The following is a 19,562-nucleotide window of genomic DNA, read 5'->3' as shown; positions in this document are numbered from 1 at the left end:
CTGAAGATTGTGACGTCAATATCCTACCGAAATGGCTGAAATTCGTTATTTAGTCTTCCAAGAGTTATAAAGTATTCCAGAAGAGTTTTATCAGTATAGGTCCACGTCTTCCTATATCCCCATAGAAGCGTACTTCTTAATTTCGGTATTTTTTAAGTTTTAGCCACATTCTCTTACCGAAATACAGGAAATTTGGTATTTAGTCTTCTTTGAGTCTAAAAACTTTCCGTCAGAAATTTGTCGGTATAGATCGACGTTTGAAAATAGCCCCCATAGAACGGTGCCTCACATTGTTTTACCGAAATTGCTGAAATTTAGTATTAAGTCTTCTTCATACACGAAAGGAAACTAATTATTCCATTTTAATTCAATACAACTTGTGGTGGAGGGTATAACAAGTTCGGCCCGGCCGAACTTAACGCCGTTCTTACTTGTTTTTCATCCAAAGTGGCCACTTTCGTATGGCCTCAATGATTCTCAACAAACCAAACTGTTGAATATTCACCCATACACATGAGGAAACCATATACTTTATTGCAGAGACTCAAATCGTTTATTGTAGGCTGCTTTTATGCAGTTGCTATTTTCAAAGAACCCACAAAAATGTTAATAAATTGTTTCGAAATATTTATTTAACTTTAGGCAATAAAATTTTAATAACACTTTCCGGTTAATTGAAAATAATTAGCAAATATTTGTGAAATGTTTGAAACTAAATAAAGGATTGCTTCTTGATGTTCAAATAGAAATTAAAATTCCATTTAGCAAACCATACAAATAAACACAAATAGTCAAAGTTTATAGTAAGGGCAAGGCAGATTGAAAATATTAAAGCTATTTATTAAGTAAGTGAAAGATATAAGTAAAAGATAATGTTGCAGAAACAAGTAAAACCGTAAAAAACCAGTAAGGGAAGGACTAGAGTCGGGCGGGACCGACTCTATGATACCCTACACCACTGTGTATATCTGAACTGATTTCGATATAATATGGTACACTTATTACTATACCAAATTCCGTCACACATTCCAAATTTAATCAATATTGGGCGTAAATAGCATGTATGGTGCAGCAAATACGGGAAATCGGCCGAAAATATATATAGGAGCTATATCCAAATCTTAACCGATTTTCTCCAAAAGCAATAGCGTTCTTCCTATGGCTAAATACATTATATTCTCCAATTTTCAGCTGAATCGGACCTGCACGTTGCGAACGGACATGCATAAATCGACTCAAAAAGTGATTCTATGAATATGACTAGAAGAAACTATGGGTCTATCTCGTTTCCTTTTGTATATTACATACAAATGCACAAATACATAAAACCCTTTACAACAGTGTGGTGTAGGGTATAAAAATCAATTGCAATAGTGGTGGACCTAAATGTAATGTGAGCAAATCTCTAATTTTAAAAGATTATTTTTTAGGTGACAAAAGATGTTTAGGAAGTGGCCATATTCGAATCTAAATATTCAAAGAAGTATATATTTCGAGCTCATGAACTTTTGTGGGGAAATTAACCGAAGGAGTTTACGGTCCGTGGTGACAAAATATTACGAGTTGCAAAGTTTGAACCAAATCGGTTGATTTGTCCGAGACTTATCGCGCGCATCAGCCAGTCGGACAGACGGACGGATGGGGCTAAATCGACTCAAAATTTTCTGAAACGTATTTCTTTCAAACATACTTGGGGCTCAAGGCCATTTTTGATGGTATCAAATTGTATATACCCTCGTAAGCCCAAAGGCTGAGGTTATAAAAATCACGCACTTTGAGACTTGGCAATATCAATGTTTACACTAAAAAGCGAATTTGTTTCTCAATATCACACAATAATTCATCCTTTCTGTGCTCCGGGCATAGAGCTATTAGATACCAATCATCAGATATGTGTCCTTCTACCCAAATGAATCCATTTTAGCTAAGTGGTTTATGTTCCAAATCGCCTTGGAATCGCTTTTATTAACTCACCTCGCTATTTGTTTCTGTTACCAAGGTTCTTATGTTTCTGTACAAATCCTTTACATGGCTTCCTATGCCTATAGAAGACCTTTAAAACAGGTCTCCTTGTCTTCTGTCTCCAATACAAAGTACCTTCTGATATCATGTCCCTATAAAATATTAGATTTTAATTTTTTGGAAAATATTTTAACGATCTTCTGTCACATTAGAACACCCATACAGGACTTTCTGTCGCTATAAAAGAACGTGAAAAGATTTTTTCGGTACGGAAGGCTTTTCAGTACCTTTCTGTACCATTAGAATACTTCTAACAGGTCTATCGCACTAAAAAAACTGTCCCATTAGAAGACCTTCAAAAGAACATCTGTACCTTCTTTTTCCTATAAAATATCTTTAAAAGATCTTCATTTTTTTAATATATTTTAAGGGTCTTTTGTAACATTAGGAAACCTACAGAGGATTTTCTGTCGCGATAAAAGATTTTTTTGCACCGAAGACCCTTTACTAGATTTCTGTTGTACCATTAGAATACCTCCCATTAGAAGACTTTAACATATCTTCTGTACCTTAAGTACATCTTTGAAAGGTCTTCGGCCTCCTGGCAGACATTTGAATTGTCTTCTGTCCATAAGGAAGTGCTTTAAAAGTTTTTCTAACTCATAAACCACCTTTAAAAGGTATTTTTACTACTAAAATGTCATTAGGTGGTCTTTTGCCCCTTAAGGAGATTTTTAAGAGGCCTTCGGTTCCTTTAGAATGCCTCCACCTCCTTAAGAATACATTTAAGAGGACTTCTCTCGCTATAGAAGACCAATTAGTGGTTTTCTATATATAATGCCCTTAAAAGGACTTACGTCACTACAGAAATTAATGGTCTTATGTCCCCAAAAAAGACCTTTAAAAGGTTTTCTGGCTCCGAAATGACCTTTTAATTACTTCTCACTCCTTAGAAGACTTTAAAAGGGTCTTCTGTCCGCAATGAGGACCTTTAAATTGTTTTTTTTCCTTGAGAAGACCATTAGAATGTCTTCTGACTTCTACATAGAAGCGCTTAAATGGTCTTCAGTCTCCATAGAATGCATCTATAAGGATTTCTTACCCCTAGAAGGCCTTAAAATGGTTTTCTGTTCACAAAGAAGACCTATACATGGTCTTCTGTCTGTAAAGAAAACTTTTTGAAGGTTTTGTAGAAGACTTATAACTGGTGTTCTGTCTCCATAAAATACCTCTAAAATTACATTTTACTCTTCGAAGAACTTTAAAAGCTCTTCTGACTCCTAGGTGACCTTAAAATGACCTTCTGTTTTAAAAGAAGACCATTAAAAGGTGGACAGCGCCGTTTGGAAGAGAATTGAATGTCGTGGTCGACAGTAGCAGAATTCCAACCACAAACTGACCCAAAATTTTAAGGGTCACATTCGACACTACTTTCAAGTAGTGCGCGCACGCCACAGCTATTTGCGCCCGAATATACCTTTAAAAGGTACTCGGACTCCAAGAAGACCCAAAATGACCTTCTGTCCCCATAGAACACTATAAAAATGACTTTTGACTAAAAGAAGAACTTTAAATGGTGTTCTGCTCTCAACAAAGACTAGAAGACCTTAAAATGGCCTTTTTTCCTTACAGAAGACATTTAGAGGGTTTTGTGACTCCTATAAGACTCCCTGCCCCTTAAGAATACATTTAAAAGGTCTTTTGAGTTCTAAAAGACCTTAAAATGGTCTTCTGTTCCTAAAGAACCCCTTTAGAATGTTTTCTAACTCCTAGAGGACCTTAAAATTCTTTCCCCCTTTAAATTGCTTTAATAGGTCTTCTGACTTCTGGAAGACCTTTAAATGGTATTATGTCCTCATAAAACACGCTCAAAGGAACTTCTGTCGCTATTGAATGTTTTCTGACTGCTAGATGGCATTTAAAATATTCTCTGTGCTAGGAGACCTTTCAATGATCTTCTGTCTTTAAAGAAGACCTTTCAGAGGAACTTTATATGGTTTTCCGAAAGAAGACCTATCACGGTGCTTTTGAAACAAATTTAAATGGAAGGAGCGTGCACCTGGGAAGTTTTTGCAGAAAAATCAAAAAACAAAAAAAATCGCCGGAGGGCCTTTTTACTAAATCGCGATTCAAGTTGACATTTTTAGGGGTTGCTTAAGAGTTCACGATTTTTCTTGGAAACCGCAAGTCCTATCGGAATGGGACAAACGAAAATGTTGTAGCTATCAAAATTCTCTACAAGATTGACCTTTATGGTATTTTCGTAGGTTTAACCATTATTGAAACATAGATGGATGGATTTCTAACTTTTTTAAAAACCTGTAAATTGTATTCTCCCCCTATAGAAGAAAAAGATAAATTAAATTTTTAAAATTAAATAGAAGGCCTTTAAATGTCATCCGTTTCCATGGGTTTTCCGTCTCAAAAAATACCTTTAAAAGCTTCGTCTGATTCTGTACAAGACATTTGGAAGGTCTTGTGTTTATGCCGATTAAGACGGTTCTTTCATCCCACATCCCTATTGGTCCACAGTCTTCAGCTCTCACTTCACCCCTCAAACATTTTGTTCACCCTATTTACTCCTATTTTTTACGAATTTCTCGGAGCTAAGATTCATTGGGGTATTTAAAAAGAAGAGTACACCCTTGTTCGTCCATAAAGTACTTGAAAAATAAACGTAAATGGGGTGAACAAAATGCTTGAGGCGTGAGGTGAGAGGTGAAGTGTGTCCAAGAACATACCCGAATAACTTTCCTGATTGCCCTTGAAAATAGTCACAACCAATCCTCCCCACATTCTATCACATTTATACTTTTGTGTTCATTATTTTTATCCACAAAATCCTTAAATTAGTTCGGCCAAAGAATCAAATTCCGAATAACATAACCTTTATTAACGATATTTATATGCAAATCCAATTAGATGCCTCCTATAAAGGATGATAACCTTTTATCGAACAACAATACAAACAATTCTCACATATCCTTTTGTTATTCATATCTCCGCCATGTATCTCTTCCGATTAAATCGCTTGCTTGTGGTTTGGGTAACCAAAAAACCTCCAACACCGAAACCACAGAGGCCACCACTCAGTTCACAATACACCTGAGATTTGACTATTATTTTTGTCCGGATGTTTAGTTTTTGGCTAAACGGAAATCTTTAAATAAATACACACAACAAAAAACGAGAACAAAACATGGAATACATGGTGGTATTATCATAGGAAAAAGAATCTCTCTAAAAAAAAAAAACATAAACACACACAGATTTCCCAGCCAAAGCCATAAACCATTTTGTTTCACATATTCAAGTTGAGTGGCTGCGTTGTTGCTGCTGAAATAGCTGCTACTTCTCCAGCTTGATAGGTGGATTATGGTCAAACACAACTGTAAGCCAAATACTCTGGTTGTTTGTTTAGCTTAGATTGCTGTTAGTTGATCTGGTTTTTTAGTCGGATAGGTTGTTGACTGCCTTGCTGGCTGTGGTTGGTTGCTGCCTGGTTGCTGTTATTCACGTTATCCTCATTTTGATGTTTTGTGTGATTTTCGTCCTTAAACAACACAAAGCCCAAACGAAACTTCAACACAAAACCACGACAACAAAAGTTAGATATAGTCACTATGAGAGGATCTGAAGACAGAAGGACACCAAAGTAACTGAGGCCAAGGATGTAAATTTTTTTGTGGAAATCAAAGTCTACAATGGATACAAGACCTGAAAACATATTTTCTGTGGACTGAAGACCTGTCAAAAATTCTTGTAAGGACAAAGGGCGCGGTGAAAGTCTTCTGCTACTTTCTTTTCGAAAGTTCTTCTATGGACCTATTATATGGTTCTTATAGACAGGAGTTCGTTGAAAAAGTCTTCTATAGAGAGGCGACATTTTAGAATGTCTTCTACAAAATAAGACCTGACAAAAGTTCTTCTACGGAGAGAAGGCCTTTTAAAAAGTCTTCTTCTACCGACAAAAGACCTAACAGATGGTTTTCTAAGGACAAGATACCTGACAGGAAGGGCTTCTTCTACTGAGAGAAAAGATGTCAGAAGATCTTCTATGGACAAAAGACTTGTCAAAAGACCTGACAAAAGTTTTCTATGGAGAGAAAACCTTTACAGAAGTTCTTTCTCTGTTGATAGAGGACCTGTCAGAAGGTCCTTTATGGAGTGACGACTCCTTTGAAGGGTTTCCTTTACTGACGGAAGACCTTCAAGAAGGTATTTTACGGATAGAAGACCTGTCCGAAGATCCCGTTAGAAGGTCTTTTACAGACAAAGGACATGACAAAAGGTCTTCTAGGGAGAGAAGTCTGAGTCTGACGCAAGACATATACGAAGTCTTAACAAAAGAAAAGAAGGTCTTTTACAGACAAAGGACATGACAAAAGGTCTTCTAGGGAGAGAAGACCTCTGAGTCTGACGCAAGACATATACGAAGTCTTAGCAAAAGGTCTTCTTGGGAGAGAATACTTTTCAGAAGGTAAGAAGAAGGTATTTTAAGAACAAAGGGCCTGACAAAGGGTTCCTATGGGCAGAAGACCTTTCAAATGGTCTCCTGTGGACAGGATACATTTCAGAAAGTCTTCTTCTACTGACAAAAGACCTGTCAAAAGGTCTTCTGTGGACAGGAGACCTGCCACAACTCCTACCGGCGTATGACCTGTCAGAACGTCTTCATGGACAAAGACCTTTCAAGATGTCTTCTATAGACATAAACCTGTCAAAAGGTCTTCAATAGACAGAAGACTTATCAGAAGTTCTTCTTCTACTAACAGAGCACTTGTCAAAAGGTGTTCTATGGAAAGAAGACTTGACAGAAGCTCTTCTAGAGAGAGAAAATATTCCAGAAGGTCTCCTAGGGGGAGAAGACATCTTAGTAGGTCTTCCTTTACTGGCAGATGACCTTTTGGAAGGTCTTCAATGTGGAGAATGCGTTTTTAGGAGATCTTCATGAACAAAACAACTGTCAAAAGGTTTTCTACGGGCGGAAGTCTTGGCAAAAGTTCTTTACTGGACAGAAGATCTTTCAGAAGGTCTTCTTCTACTAACAGAAACCCTGTCAGAAGGTCTATTATGGAGAGAAGACCTTTTAGAAGATCTTCTTGGACAGAAGACCTGTCATACGTATTTTTCTACTAACGGAAAACCTGTCAGATAGGTTTCTATAGGCAGAGGACTTGTCAAAAGGTCTTATATAAACAGAAAATCTGTCAGAAGGTCTTCTATAGAGAGACTACATTTCAAAAGGTCTTCTACAGACACAAGACCTGAAAAAGGTCTTCACGAAGACCTTCTCTGAAGTCCTGACCAAATGTATTTTTGGGAGAGAATTCGTTTTAGAAGGTCTTCTTCTGCCGACAGAATACTTCTATAGACAAAAGACCTGTTAGAGGGTTTCCTATGGGCAGAAGACCTGTCAGAAGGTCGTCTTCTATGGACTGAAGACCTGCCAAAAGGTCTTCTGCGGACAGGAGACATTTCGGTAAGTCTTCTTCTACTGACAAAAAGCCTGTCGAATGGTCTTCCGGGGACAGACAACAGGCCCGTCTGAATATCTTCTATGGACAGAGAACCTGCCAGAATGTTTTTTATGGAGAAAAGTTCGTCAAAAGGTATTCTATAGACAGAAGACCTGTCAAAAGGTCTTCAATGGACAGGCGACATTTCAGTAAGTCTTCTTCTACTGACAAAAGACCTGTCGAATGGTCTTCCGTGGACCGAAAACTTTTTAGAAAGTCCCTTCCAAGTGACAAAAAGCCCGCCAGAAGGTCTTTCTATTTACAGAGAACCTTCAGAATGTTTTCTATGGACAAAAGTTCTTTAAAAGGTCTTCTATAGACAAAATACTTTTCAGATGGTCATATTTTACTGGTGGAAGACCTGTCAAAATGATTTCAATAGAGAGAAGACCTCCCAAAAGGTCTTTGATGGTAGCTCTTCTTCTACTGACAGAAAACCTATCAGAAGGTCTATTTCTACTGACAGAAACCTGTAGGAAGATATTTTATGGAGAGAAAGCTTATCCGAAGGTCTTCTTATATTGATTTAAAATCTTTTATGAAAATAAGACCGATCAGAAGTTGTTCTTTTACTGACAGAAGACCTGTCAGAATCCCTTCTACAGATGGACGACATTACAGAAGGTCGTCTACAGACACAAGACTTTACAAAATGTCTTTACGAAGAACGATCAGATTGACACAAGACATGTCTGAAGTCCTGACAAAAGGTATTTTTGGGTATTTTTCTGTGAACAGAAGACATTTCAGAAAGTCTTCTTCTACTGACAACATGCAGGTCCGAAGGTCTTCTATGGACAGAGAACCTGCCAGAATGTTTCTATGGACAAAAGTTCGTCAAAAGGTATTCTATAGAGAGAAGACCTGTCGAAAGGTCTTCAATATACCTTTCAGTAGTTCTTCTTCTACTGACAGAAAACCTGTCAGCTTTTATTCTATGGACAGAGATCTTGTCAAAAAGTCATCAGTGCACAGAATAACTTTCAGTAGTTCCTTATCTACTGACAGAAAACCTGTCAGGAGGTCTATTTCTACGAACAGAAGACCTGTAAGAAGGTATTTTATGGAGAGAAGACCTATCCGAAGGTCTTCTTATTTTGACAGAAAATCTCTTATGAAGAGAAGACCTGTCAGAAGGTCTTCTATGGGTAGACAGGCTTGTCAGAAGGTTTTTCGAATGTCTTCTATGGCCATACGACTTGTCAAAAGATCTTCTATGGCCAGACAGTCTTCTTCCACTGACATAACACCTGCCAGAACGTACTCTATGAGAAGAATTCCTGTCAAAAGGTCTTTTATTTACAAACAATCTGCTTTCTTCTACAGGCAGAAGACCTTTGGGAAGGTCTTCTTTGGAGAGAAGACCTTTCCAAAAAGCTTCCATGGACAGAAGACCTATCTGAATGTCTTCTCTGGACTTTCCGAAGGTATTCTATGGACATAAGACCTGACAAAAGGTATTCTAGGGAGGGAAGACCTCTCAGAATGTCTTCTTCTACTGCCAGAATGCCTATCAGAAGGTCTTCTGTCGACAGAAGTCCTGTCAGAAGCTCTTCTGCGGACAAAAAACCTGTCAGAAGGTCTTCTACGGACAGAAGACCTGTCAAAAGGCTTTCTATAAACAGAAGACCTATGAAAGGGTCTTATTTCGCTGAAAGAAGACTTGTCAGAAGCTTTGCTATGGACAGAAGACGTGACAAAAGGTATTCTAGGAGAGAAGACCAAAAAAAGTCTTCCTCTACTGTCGAAAGACTTGTGGACAGGACTTCTATGGTCGGAAGACCTATCAGGGGGTGTTCTATGCATCTGTCAAAAGGTCTTCTGTGGACAGAAGACATGTAAACAGATGTTTTATGGACATGAGACCACTAAGAAGATCTTCTATGGACAAAAGACAGGCCACAAGCTGTTTTATGGACCTGCCAGAATGTTTGTGTTTTTAGAAGACCTTCTTCTATGAACAAAATTCCTTTAAAAATGTCGCCTACGGAAAGAATACCTTTCAAATGGGGTTCTAAGGCAGAACACATTTTCGTCAGTTTCACTAAACAAACCCACTGTGCACAGACTACTGTAATCATCTGTTTGAGTTGTTTATACAAGAAAGTGATATGTACCTTCCAGAGATTCATGTGTGACTTCTCATTCAAGTCTGTTTATTCAAGAATGTAACATTCTAAGTATCCACTTCTAAGTATTTAAACTGTTATACAGCTATGTATGTGTGCCCATACAGATGCTGTGTCCATATGACTGGTTCATTGTTTTTTGTTGTTGCTGCTGATGGATGACAAAACAACCCACATTTCTAGACTGTGACAAAACAAAACAAACTAGCCTCCTATTTCCTGTTTGTTTTTGTTGTTTTATGTTTTCTACATAAACTAGCATTTGGTGGAGAACACATTCAACCAACTAACCATGTCTGTGGCCTATCAACAGCTAAGCGGAGTGAGATATAAAGTAGAGCAGGTTGTTCTAGGTGGTATTTATGTCCTTTCTTTGTAATATTTAATGACACACGTATTTGTTGTCACAAAAAGCAAAAGAAGGGAGAGGGAGAAACACACACAAATGACAAAAACAGCAAAAACGAAATGGGAAATTAAAAAGCATGTAGCATATTTTTTGTGTCATCAGTCATTCAGCCAGCCACCAGAGGCTGACTGATGAAGATATAGAGATATCGAATTTTTAATGAGGACTTCAAAGGCATTAAAAAGAGAAACAATAAAAATGTTGTGTGCTTTTATTCGTATGGAAATTGATGACAGAGGGTATTTGTGTGACGATGTTGGGCGATGTGGAAAAGGCCATAACACCGAAATTGAAAATTGAAATACATCAAATTGGTATTTAAAAGCTGTAGTAAACAAGTAAGAAAGTATCAGTCAGCTGAGCCGACAGAGATATACCCTCAGCCACGTACCCGAAGAAAAAAAGTTAACACAATACTTCTGTAGGTTTCTTAGCTATTGGGAAAATTTTCCAGGATGGAAAGGACCGCAAAAAACTACATGTTGCAACAAAATTCAGAATGATCCAAGGCGAGTGCATTTTTTCCAAACTTTGGGTAGGGTGTACCCATAGGAGTGATCCGATGTAGTACATATTCGGACCTAATACAAATTTGTAGGAAATATTTTTTTCTTTATTAGTCTATGGATATTTTCCTTACAGACTATATAATTAAATATGTGGTACTTAATTTTCTGAATTTAAATATATTACAATTGTACTTTTCAATTTACAAAGTTTGAGCTAAATCGATTTCTCTCTTAAAGGGTTATTTTACACATTAGCCAGTTTAGGTGGTGCCGGTAGGATTTTCTGAACCTTTTTGGGTCATTATCTCAGGAAGTATGGACTTTCCCACGAAAAAAATCACAACGTCGTAAGAGGGGCCGCAAGTGCAACCTGCTGCGTCACAAATTACACATAAGATCAGAGAGGAGTTGTTAAACTATACTTTTTCCAAATTTTGTGTGGGAAGTACTCAAATGAGTGGACCGATATAGTCCATATTAGAACTCGATCTATGCCTGAAAGTAATATTACCAATAGCAAAGTTTGGCTCAATTCGGTTATTTCCTCCTAGAGTTATCATGTCCACAATCTTGGCGAAAAAATTTGAACCTCTGTGGGGGAGGTACCGGAAAGAGTGGACCGATATGGTCTATCTTCGAATTTAAACTAAGTTTGGACAAAATATTGAAAGACCCAAATTTTTAACCAAATATGTTGATCCGTTCTGATTTCTGAGGATATATGGACTTGCTCCTGAAAAAAATTATATCGTGGTAATGGGGGTAGTGAATACAAGTGGCTGCAACAAAAATCAAAGCGATTCGAGAGCAGGCCTTAAACTGCACTTAAGCAAAATTTTGTGTGGGAGGTACCCAAAAGAGTGAACCAATAGGGTCCATATTGGAACCTCATTTATGTCTGGTAGAAATGTCACGATGTGCAAAGTATGGACTAATTCGGTAACTACCTTCAAGAGTTATCGTGCGGACAATTTTTCCGAACATTTTTGAACATTTGTGGGGGAGGTACCTGAAGGAGTGGACCGATATGGCCCATCTTCGAACTTAAATCAAATCTGGACAAAATATTTAGATACCCAAAATTTGAACCGAATCGATTGATCCGTTCGAGAGTTATCGTGCGCACCAGCCAGCCAGACAGACAGACGGACAGACAGACAGACAGACAGACGGACGGACATTGCTAGATCGACTCAAAATTGTCTGAAACGGATATCGTACAAACATACTTGGGGTCTAAAACCATTATTTCTATGAGGCACATTTTTGGCCGTATCACAGTGTAAATACCCTCTTTAGCCTAAAGGCTGAGGGTATAAAAAGGAATAACAAACACAAAGCCTACCAAAAACAAACAAATAAATCAGGGAATATCCTTTCATGGCTTGAGGAAGGATGGGAATGTAAATATACAAAATATACAGAAGTTATCTCAAAGTTAATATATTTTTTAAATCCCCTGAAAATAATAAATCTGTAGAATATTGAGGTTAGGTTATGTATGCGATTTACCAATTGGGTTGTGGCCTTTTTATGGCAAGGATAACAAAATAAAAAATAACAATTCTGAGAAGCTTGGAAAAAATAGTACGGAATTAATATTTTTGGATGGTTTAAGCCACTCAAAACGTGGATTGTTTAAAGAATTTCTAAGCCCAATACTGAGCCACTCACAACGTCGATTATTTAAAAAGTTTTTAAGCCCATTATTGAGCCACTCAAAACGTGCACTATTTAAAGAATTTTTGGGGCCAATATTGAGCCACACAAAACGTGGATTTTTAAAGAATTTTTGAGGCCAATATTTGACCTCTCAAAGAGAAGATTTTTAAAGAATTTTTGATCCCAATACTGGACCATTTAAAATGTGGATTATTTAAAGAATTTTTTGGACCAATATTCAGTCACTCAAAACGTGGATTATTTAAAGAATTTCTGTGGCCAATATTGAGCCCCTCAAAACGTGGATTAATTAAAGAATTTTTGAGGCCAATATTAAGGCACTCAAAACGTTGATTATTTAAACAATTTTTGAGCCAATATTGAGCCACTCAAAGCGTGGATTATTTAAAGAATTTTTGGGGCCAATATTGAGCCACTCAAAACGTGGATTATTTAAAGAATTTTTGAGCCAATATTGAGCCACTCAAAACGTGGATTATTTAAAGAATTTTTGAGCCAATATTGAACCACTTAAAACGTGCTCTATTTAAAGAATTTTTGAGCCGAATATTGAGCCACTCAAAACGTGGATTATTTAAAGAAATGTTGTGGCCAATATTGAGCCACTCAAAACGTGGATTATTTAAAGAATTGTTGAGGCCAATATTGAGCCACTCAAAACGTGGATTATTTAAAGAATTGTTGAGGCCAATATTGAGCCACTCAAAACGTGGATTATTTAAAGAATTTTTGAGCCAATATTGAACCACTTAAAACGTGCTCTATTTAAAGAATTTTTGAGCCGAATATTGAGCCACTCAAAACGTGGATTATTTAAAGAAATGTTGTGGCCAATATTGAGCCACTCAAAACGTGGATTATTTAAAGAATTGTTGAGGCCAATATTGAGCCACTCAAAACGTGGATTATTTAAAGAATTGTTGAGGCCAATATTGAGCCACTCAAAACGTGGATTATTTAAAGAATTGTTGAGGCCAATATTGAGCCACTCAAAACGTGGATTATTTAAAGAATTGTTGAGGCCAATATTGAGCCACTCAAAACGTGGATTATTTAAAGAATTTTTGAGGCCAATATTGAGCCACTCAAAACGTGGATTATTTAAAGAATTGTTGAGGCCAATATTGAGCCACTCAAAACGTGGATTATTTAAAGAATTGTCGAGGCCAATATTGAGCCACTCAAAACGTGGATTATTTAAAGAATTGTTGAGGCCAATATTGAGCCACTCAAAACGTGGATTATTTAAAGAATTGTCGAGGCCAATATTGAGCCACTCAAAACGTGGATTATTTAAAGAATTGTTGAGGCCAATATTGAGCCACTCAAAACGTGGATTATTTAAAGAATTGTCGAGGCCAATATTGAGCCACTCAAAACGTGGATTATTTAAAGAATTGTTGAGGCCAATATTGAGCCACTCAAAACGTGGATTATTTAAAGAATTGTCGAGGCCAATATTGAGCCACTCAAAACGTGGATTATTTAAAGATTTTTTGAGGCCAGTACTGAGCCACTCAAAACGTGGATTATTTAAAGATTTTTTGAGGGCAGTACTGAGCCACTCAAAACGTGGATTATTTAAAGATTTTTTGAGGCCAGTACTGAGCCACTCAAAACGTGGATTATTTAAAGATTTTTTGAGGCCAGTACTGAGCCACTCAAAACGTGGATTATTTAAAGATTTTTTGAGGCCAGTACTGAGCCACTCAAAACGTGGATTATTTAAAGATTTTTTGAGGCCAATACTGAGCCACTCAAAACGTGGATTATTTAAAGATTTTTTGAGGCCAGTGCTGAGCCACTCAAAACGTGGATTATTTAAAGATTTTTTGAGGCCAATACTGAGCCACTCAAAACGTGGATTATTTAAAGATTTTTTGAGGCCAGTGCTGAGCCACTCAAAACGTGGATTATTTAAAGATTTTTTGAGGCCAGTACTGAGCCACTCGAAACGTGAATTCCTGAGGCAAATATTTAGCCTTTTAAAGAGAAAATCTAATATTGAGCCTCTCAAAGAGAAAATTTTTAAAGAATTTTTGCATCCAATATTGAGCCTCTAATGAAGTGAATTTAAAAAAATAATACTCTCAAAAACTTAATTTTTTAAAGAATTTTTGAGGCCAATATTCGGCTTCTCAAAAATGGATTTTTTAAAGAATTTTTGAAGCCATATTGAGTCTCTCAAAATGTGGATTTTTCAAAGAATTCCTGACCCAACTATTTAGTTTATCAAAACGTTGATTTTTTTAAAGAATTTTTGAGGCCAATATTTAGCCTCTCAAAGAGAAGGTTTTTAAATAATTTTTAAGTCTAATATTGCGCTACTCCAAACGTTGATTATTTAAAGAATTTTTGAGACCAATAATAGGCATCCCATAATTGGATTTTTTAAAAAGAATTTTAAGGGAAATATTAAGCCTTGTGGTCCTCAAATATTTGTCCGCATATTGATATTTTTTCGAGTACTTTTGTCCTGAGTTTTGAGCGTCTTCTCTTTATGTTTCTAATCATCTTCTCCTTTTTTCCCTTTTCAGATGCACACAAATATATTTACATTGGTTTGGCGTCGTAAAATATTGCCTTTGCTACCTTTTATCCTCAATTCTACTCTTTGGCCTGTTGACTTGGGCATATCATGATACGAATCCCGGCTATCAACAAGGCTATGGTGTGGTAACTGTAAGTACTCCAATAAGATGCATGAAACTTATCGCAATTGAAACTTATTGCAATATTTGTCTTCTTCCCAGAACATACCCGACTCCGATGCGGATGGTATAGCCAAGGACTCGTACAAACATATTTATGTCCTGCAAAAGCTCATTTCACAAGCAAATCGTGTGTTACGTTTCCAGCAGGAGTCGTCGAACAATCAAATAAGAACAAAATCGAAAAAAAAAATTACGCTCGCAGACGCATCCCAATAGCCTTGCCAATTCGGGTTTGGACCGCTTCTTAAAGCCCACCAAAAACCCAACATCCATAGTTATTGAAGAAGCATCGGCACAAACATTGTCACTGGTGGGTCGTCGCAAAAAACGTCCCATAGTTGGTGAAAGTTATCTATTTGAGGAGGAACGTTTGAAGATTCTGGAAAATCAATAGAGGGTAAGAAATTCCGTCATGGATGAAATACAAAATCAAATGGAAAATGAGACATAAATGTTATCATCGGCGGAGCGGCAAACACAATATGAACATGAGCTACAGCGAATGGGTATCCCGGTGGTGGCGGGCATCGGCCCCAATGGTGCCAAGCCACCACATGAACACCTCGTGCATTTGGATTGGAAGGTAAGAGAAAATAAATATAAGTTGGATTCTAGAGAATTAATCTAAGAGCCAGGTAGCAAAAATATCTTCTTAAGGTACAGAAGGCCTTTAGTGGTCTTTTAGGAGTCAGAACGCCTTTTTCGAGGTTTTCTATGAGTCAGAATGCCTTTTAGAGGTCTTCTTGAGGGACAGAAGATCATTTTAGTCTTCTAGGATTTAGAAAATCTTTCAATGGTCTTCTTAAGGAACAGAGTATTATTTAGAGGCATTCTTAAGGGACACTCGACCTTCTAATAGTCTTCTAGGGGTCAGAAGGCCTTTTTGGAGGTTCCTTAAAGTCAGAAGTCATTATAAAGGTATTCATTTTAAAGTCTTCTAAGAGTCAGAAGACCTATAAATGGTGTGCTAAAATGACATAATATATTTTAAATGTCCTCTTAAGGTACATAAGCCCACTTTTAGGCCTTCTAGGAGTGGGAAGACCTTTTATATGTCTTCTCAAGGGACAGAAGATCTTTTAAAGGTCTTCTTAAGGCTTTTTGGAGGTCTGCTATAAGTCAGAAGAAATTTGAAAGGTCTTCTTGAGGGACAGCATACTTTTTTGAAGTCTTCTACGAGTCAGAAGACCTTTTAATGGTATTCTTAAGAGACAGAAGACCACTTTTAGTTCTTCTAGGAGTTAAAAGACCTTTTAAAAGTCTTTTTAGGGGACAGATCCTCTTAAGGGACAGAAGACCATTTTAAGATTTTTAGGAGTCAGAAGAGATTCTAAAGGTCTTCTAGGAGTCAGAAGGCCTTTTTGGAGGTTTTCTAGGAGTCAGAATGCCTTCTTGATGGACAGAAGACCATTTTAGAGTTTTCTAGGAGTCAGAAAACCTTTCAATGGCCTTCTTAAGGGAAGAAGACCATCTTAAGGTCTTTTAGGAATCAGAAGATTTTTTATTGACCTTCTTAGGACACAGATGGCTTTTAAAGGTATTATTAAGGGACAACTTTTAGGTCTTCTGGGAGCCAGAAGACCTTTTATAAGTCTTCTTAGGGAACAAAATGTCTTTCAAAGGTCTTCTTAAGGGACATAAGATCATTTTAAGGTTTTCTAGGAGTCAAAAGACTTGCTAATGGTCTTCTTAAGGGGCAAAAGACTATTTAGAGGCCTTAAGGGTCAGGCGATCTCCTTCTTCTTAAGGGACAGAAGATAATTTTAAGGTCTTCTGGGAGTCAGAATACTTTTTATGGTCTTTTTAAGGGACAGAAGACTATTTAAAGGCTCTTTTAGGGACAGAAAACCATTTTATGGCCTTTTATGAGTCAGAAGACCTTTCTTCTTAAGAGACATACGTCATTTTAAAGGTCTCTTCAGGCACAGAAGAATATTTTAAGCTTTTCTAGAAGTCAAAAGACTTTTTAATGAACGTTTTTCTTAAGGGTTCTAGGAGTCAGAATACCTTTTAATGATCGTCTTAGTGAACAGAAGACATTTTAAAGGACTTCTTAAGGGGCATAAGAGCATTAAAAGTTTTTCTATGGGGTCAGAAGACCTTTTAAAGTTCTTCTTAATGGACAGAAGACCATTTGAATGTCTTCTATGAGACAGAAGAATTTAAATTTCTATTTATGATTCTTCTTTCAGGTCTCTTTTCTAAAACAATTACTGCCGGCGATGAAAACTCTGGGGGCTACATGCATACTAATCGAATATGAGGACATGTTTCCCTTTGAAGGCAATATTTCAACATTGTCGGCCAAAAATGTCTATAATCTGGAAGAATTTGGGGTAAGGACAAAAACATATACATATCTCTCCTCTCATAACTAAAATCTCTCTATCCCGACATCATGCCGATTTAGAATGGGTCATTAAAACACACACCTGTTCTATCCTATGGACCACTGTCGTTGGGGTAACAAATTTGTTCACCGCCGTCGCTGACAAGTCGACATATTGCCCAAGCTTTAGCTCAGTCTTTGTGTCCGCAGTTCTTGCTGGTGAGCAGACCTAGTGACAGAATGGACAAAAAAACAACGGTCACCAATCCTGCGGTTGAAAGTTAAACTGTCTATTTGGCGCGGAGAACAGCCACCTAAACCCTGGATTGAGCTCAAACTCGAGTTTTCCGGACTCTCTGCCAAAAAACAGGAATACAGAGAGTTTACGCTACGCTAATTTCCCACTTGTTTCCCCTTCTTTACTAATATATTTTCTTCTTCTTTTATATTTCCATGTTATATATACCGGTAATCTAATTAGTTGGCCCATCGTCTGTCTATCTGTCCGAGTTTGGTGTATTAAAATGTCTGGGAAGGATACCAGTGCATGTCGGTCAGGTCATGTCTCAAACTGCTCCTCTTCGCGATGAGTGTGTGCCACAGAATATCTTTACTTCACTCCCACTCGTTTTCTCTTGCAAAACTCGTACTCCTCAAGTACTCGTACTCGCAAAAACTTTTCACTCGCGAGTAAAAACGAGCAAACATGAAATATGCTTCGCGAGTGACGAGTAAAAATAGAGTATACTCGATTTATTTTTTCTACTCGCCCGAGTACTCCCGCTCGAACTCGTTCGAATTTCACTCGCGAGTAGAATTCGAGCGAGTATTTCGGAGCTCTGGTTTATTGTTTTGTTTATGGCACATTATTTTTATGTACTTCAGTTTCAATTTACAATTTACTTCACAGGATCTTTGTATAAGTTATTTTAAGCTTTCGATTTTAATATACATATAATGTTCATTTTATTTTGTTTTAGCGGACCTATTAAGTAACTTTTTAATAACTTTACTCACAGTTTATTTTACAACAATGTTATTTGTTCTGTAGTTATTACAAAACAAAAAAAAAAATAAATGTTTACTACAGTTCAATCGCTAAAAGATAATGAATACAGCAAATAAATTTTTAAATGTCTTTGATTTTCAGGCGCATATGCATTTTCTTTTGAAACATGTTTTATTTGACTGTATCTTTGCAATTTTTATGTATTTTTAATAAAGATTTAACTGAACATTAAACATTGGTCTTTTTCATTCATTTGGCAAATAGAGCCTTACATCCAATCTTCTTCGTAGGTGTTGAAAGAAAGTGTCCATATATTTTATTGGAGGAAATGTTTCTCCTTTGTCAAATAATTTGTCCCCTTTTACTTCCTCTTTGCTCCAGAACCTATAAGAATCCATGGGGACGTGAGGGGATGGAAGATACCAAGGAACGGTCCTGACCGGTTTTAACATGGCAAAGCCCAGGATTTATCTTGGTCCCTCTTTCATCTCAAGTGGACACTGACCTCCCCGTGGTGTCACCTGGGGAACAGCCTTTAACACCCGTTAAAGGTAGTGAGCTAACATGTGCCTCGCGTTCACCCATAAGAACGTTAAAAACTTGGGTTTGGGCGTCGGGTTAGCAACCCTCCCCTAGAAAAAACAGCCTACTATGAAAAAACGAAAGAAAAGAAAAACAAACCCCTCTAAAGTTGACGAACCCCGCAAACGTTTTAAGGACCATGATCTGCGAATCTGCACCTGGAATGTTCGCACTCTTTATAGAGAAGGTGCAGTCTTCGCATTGGCAGACGTACTTGAAAAGTACAAGGCCGATATTACTGCCATACAGGAAATACGATGGATTGGGAAAGGCGTCACAACAACACCTAAAGGTGACGCACTGTATTATAGCTGCCATGACGTAAAGCATGAGTTTGGTTGCGGATTCGTAGTTAGTCGGAGACTAAAACATCTGGTATCCAGCTTCACTCCAGTGAATGAAAGACTTGCTGCAATTCGAATAAAAGCTAAATTCTTCAACATCAGCTTTATTTGGCTGATAGACTTTGCAGCTGCCAAAAACATGGTAGTTAGCAGTACCAGATTTAATCATCTCGATATTCAAAAGGGCACCTGGCTGTATCCAGATCAGAAAAAAAATCAAATTGATCATGTTGTGATAGATGGAAGACATTCATCGAGCGTGTTGGATGTACGATCATTCCGAGGCGCAAACATTGATTCGGACCACTACCTTGTTGCAGCAAAGGTACGCACCCGCTTAAACGTAGCAAACAAAGTACGAACAGACACAACA

At 37.4% G+C, this 19,562-nt stretch overlaps 1 protein-coding gene across 2 annotated transcripts in view; it reads left to right on the top strand.

Moving 5' to 3' along the window:
• The window catches only part of LOC141395002 (hexosaminidase D-like), a 188,599-nt gene extending 170,103 nt beyond the window's left edge, over nucleotides 1-18,496 (top strand). The window contains exons 3-6 of one of the 2 annotated variants that reach the window (XM_073970304.1): nucleotides 14,749-14,893; nucleotides 14,965-15,508; nucleotides 17,118-17,261; nucleotides 17,336-18,496. In XM_073970304.1, coding sequence (XP_073826405.1) covers nucleotides 15,377-15,508; nucleotides 17,118-17,261; nucleotides 17,336-17,392 — 333 coding nt within the window. In that variant the 5' untranslated portion in view covers nucleotides 14,749-14,893; nucleotides 14,965-15,376 and the 3' untranslated portion in view covers nucleotides 17,393-18,496. The remainder of the gene's footprint in view (nucleotides 1-14,748; nucleotides 14,894-14,964; nucleotides 15,509-17,117; nucleotides 17,262-17,335) is intronic. The other variant, XM_073970300.1, reaches the window with a different exon arrangement.
• Nucleotides 18,497-19,562: the final 1,066 nt, after the last annotated feature.

The sequence above is a fragment of the Musca autumnalis genome, unplaced genomic scaffold (genome assembly GCF_047663935.1).
Source record: "Musca autumnalis isolate F117 unplaced genomic scaffold, ASM4766393v1 scaffold_1, whole genome shotgun sequence".
In the NCBI taxonomy this organism is placed as follows: Eukaryota; Metazoa; Arthropoda; class Insecta; order Diptera; family Muscidae; genus Musca; species Musca autumnalis.
This window is presented reverse-complemented; position numbering and strand designations above follow the sequence as displayed.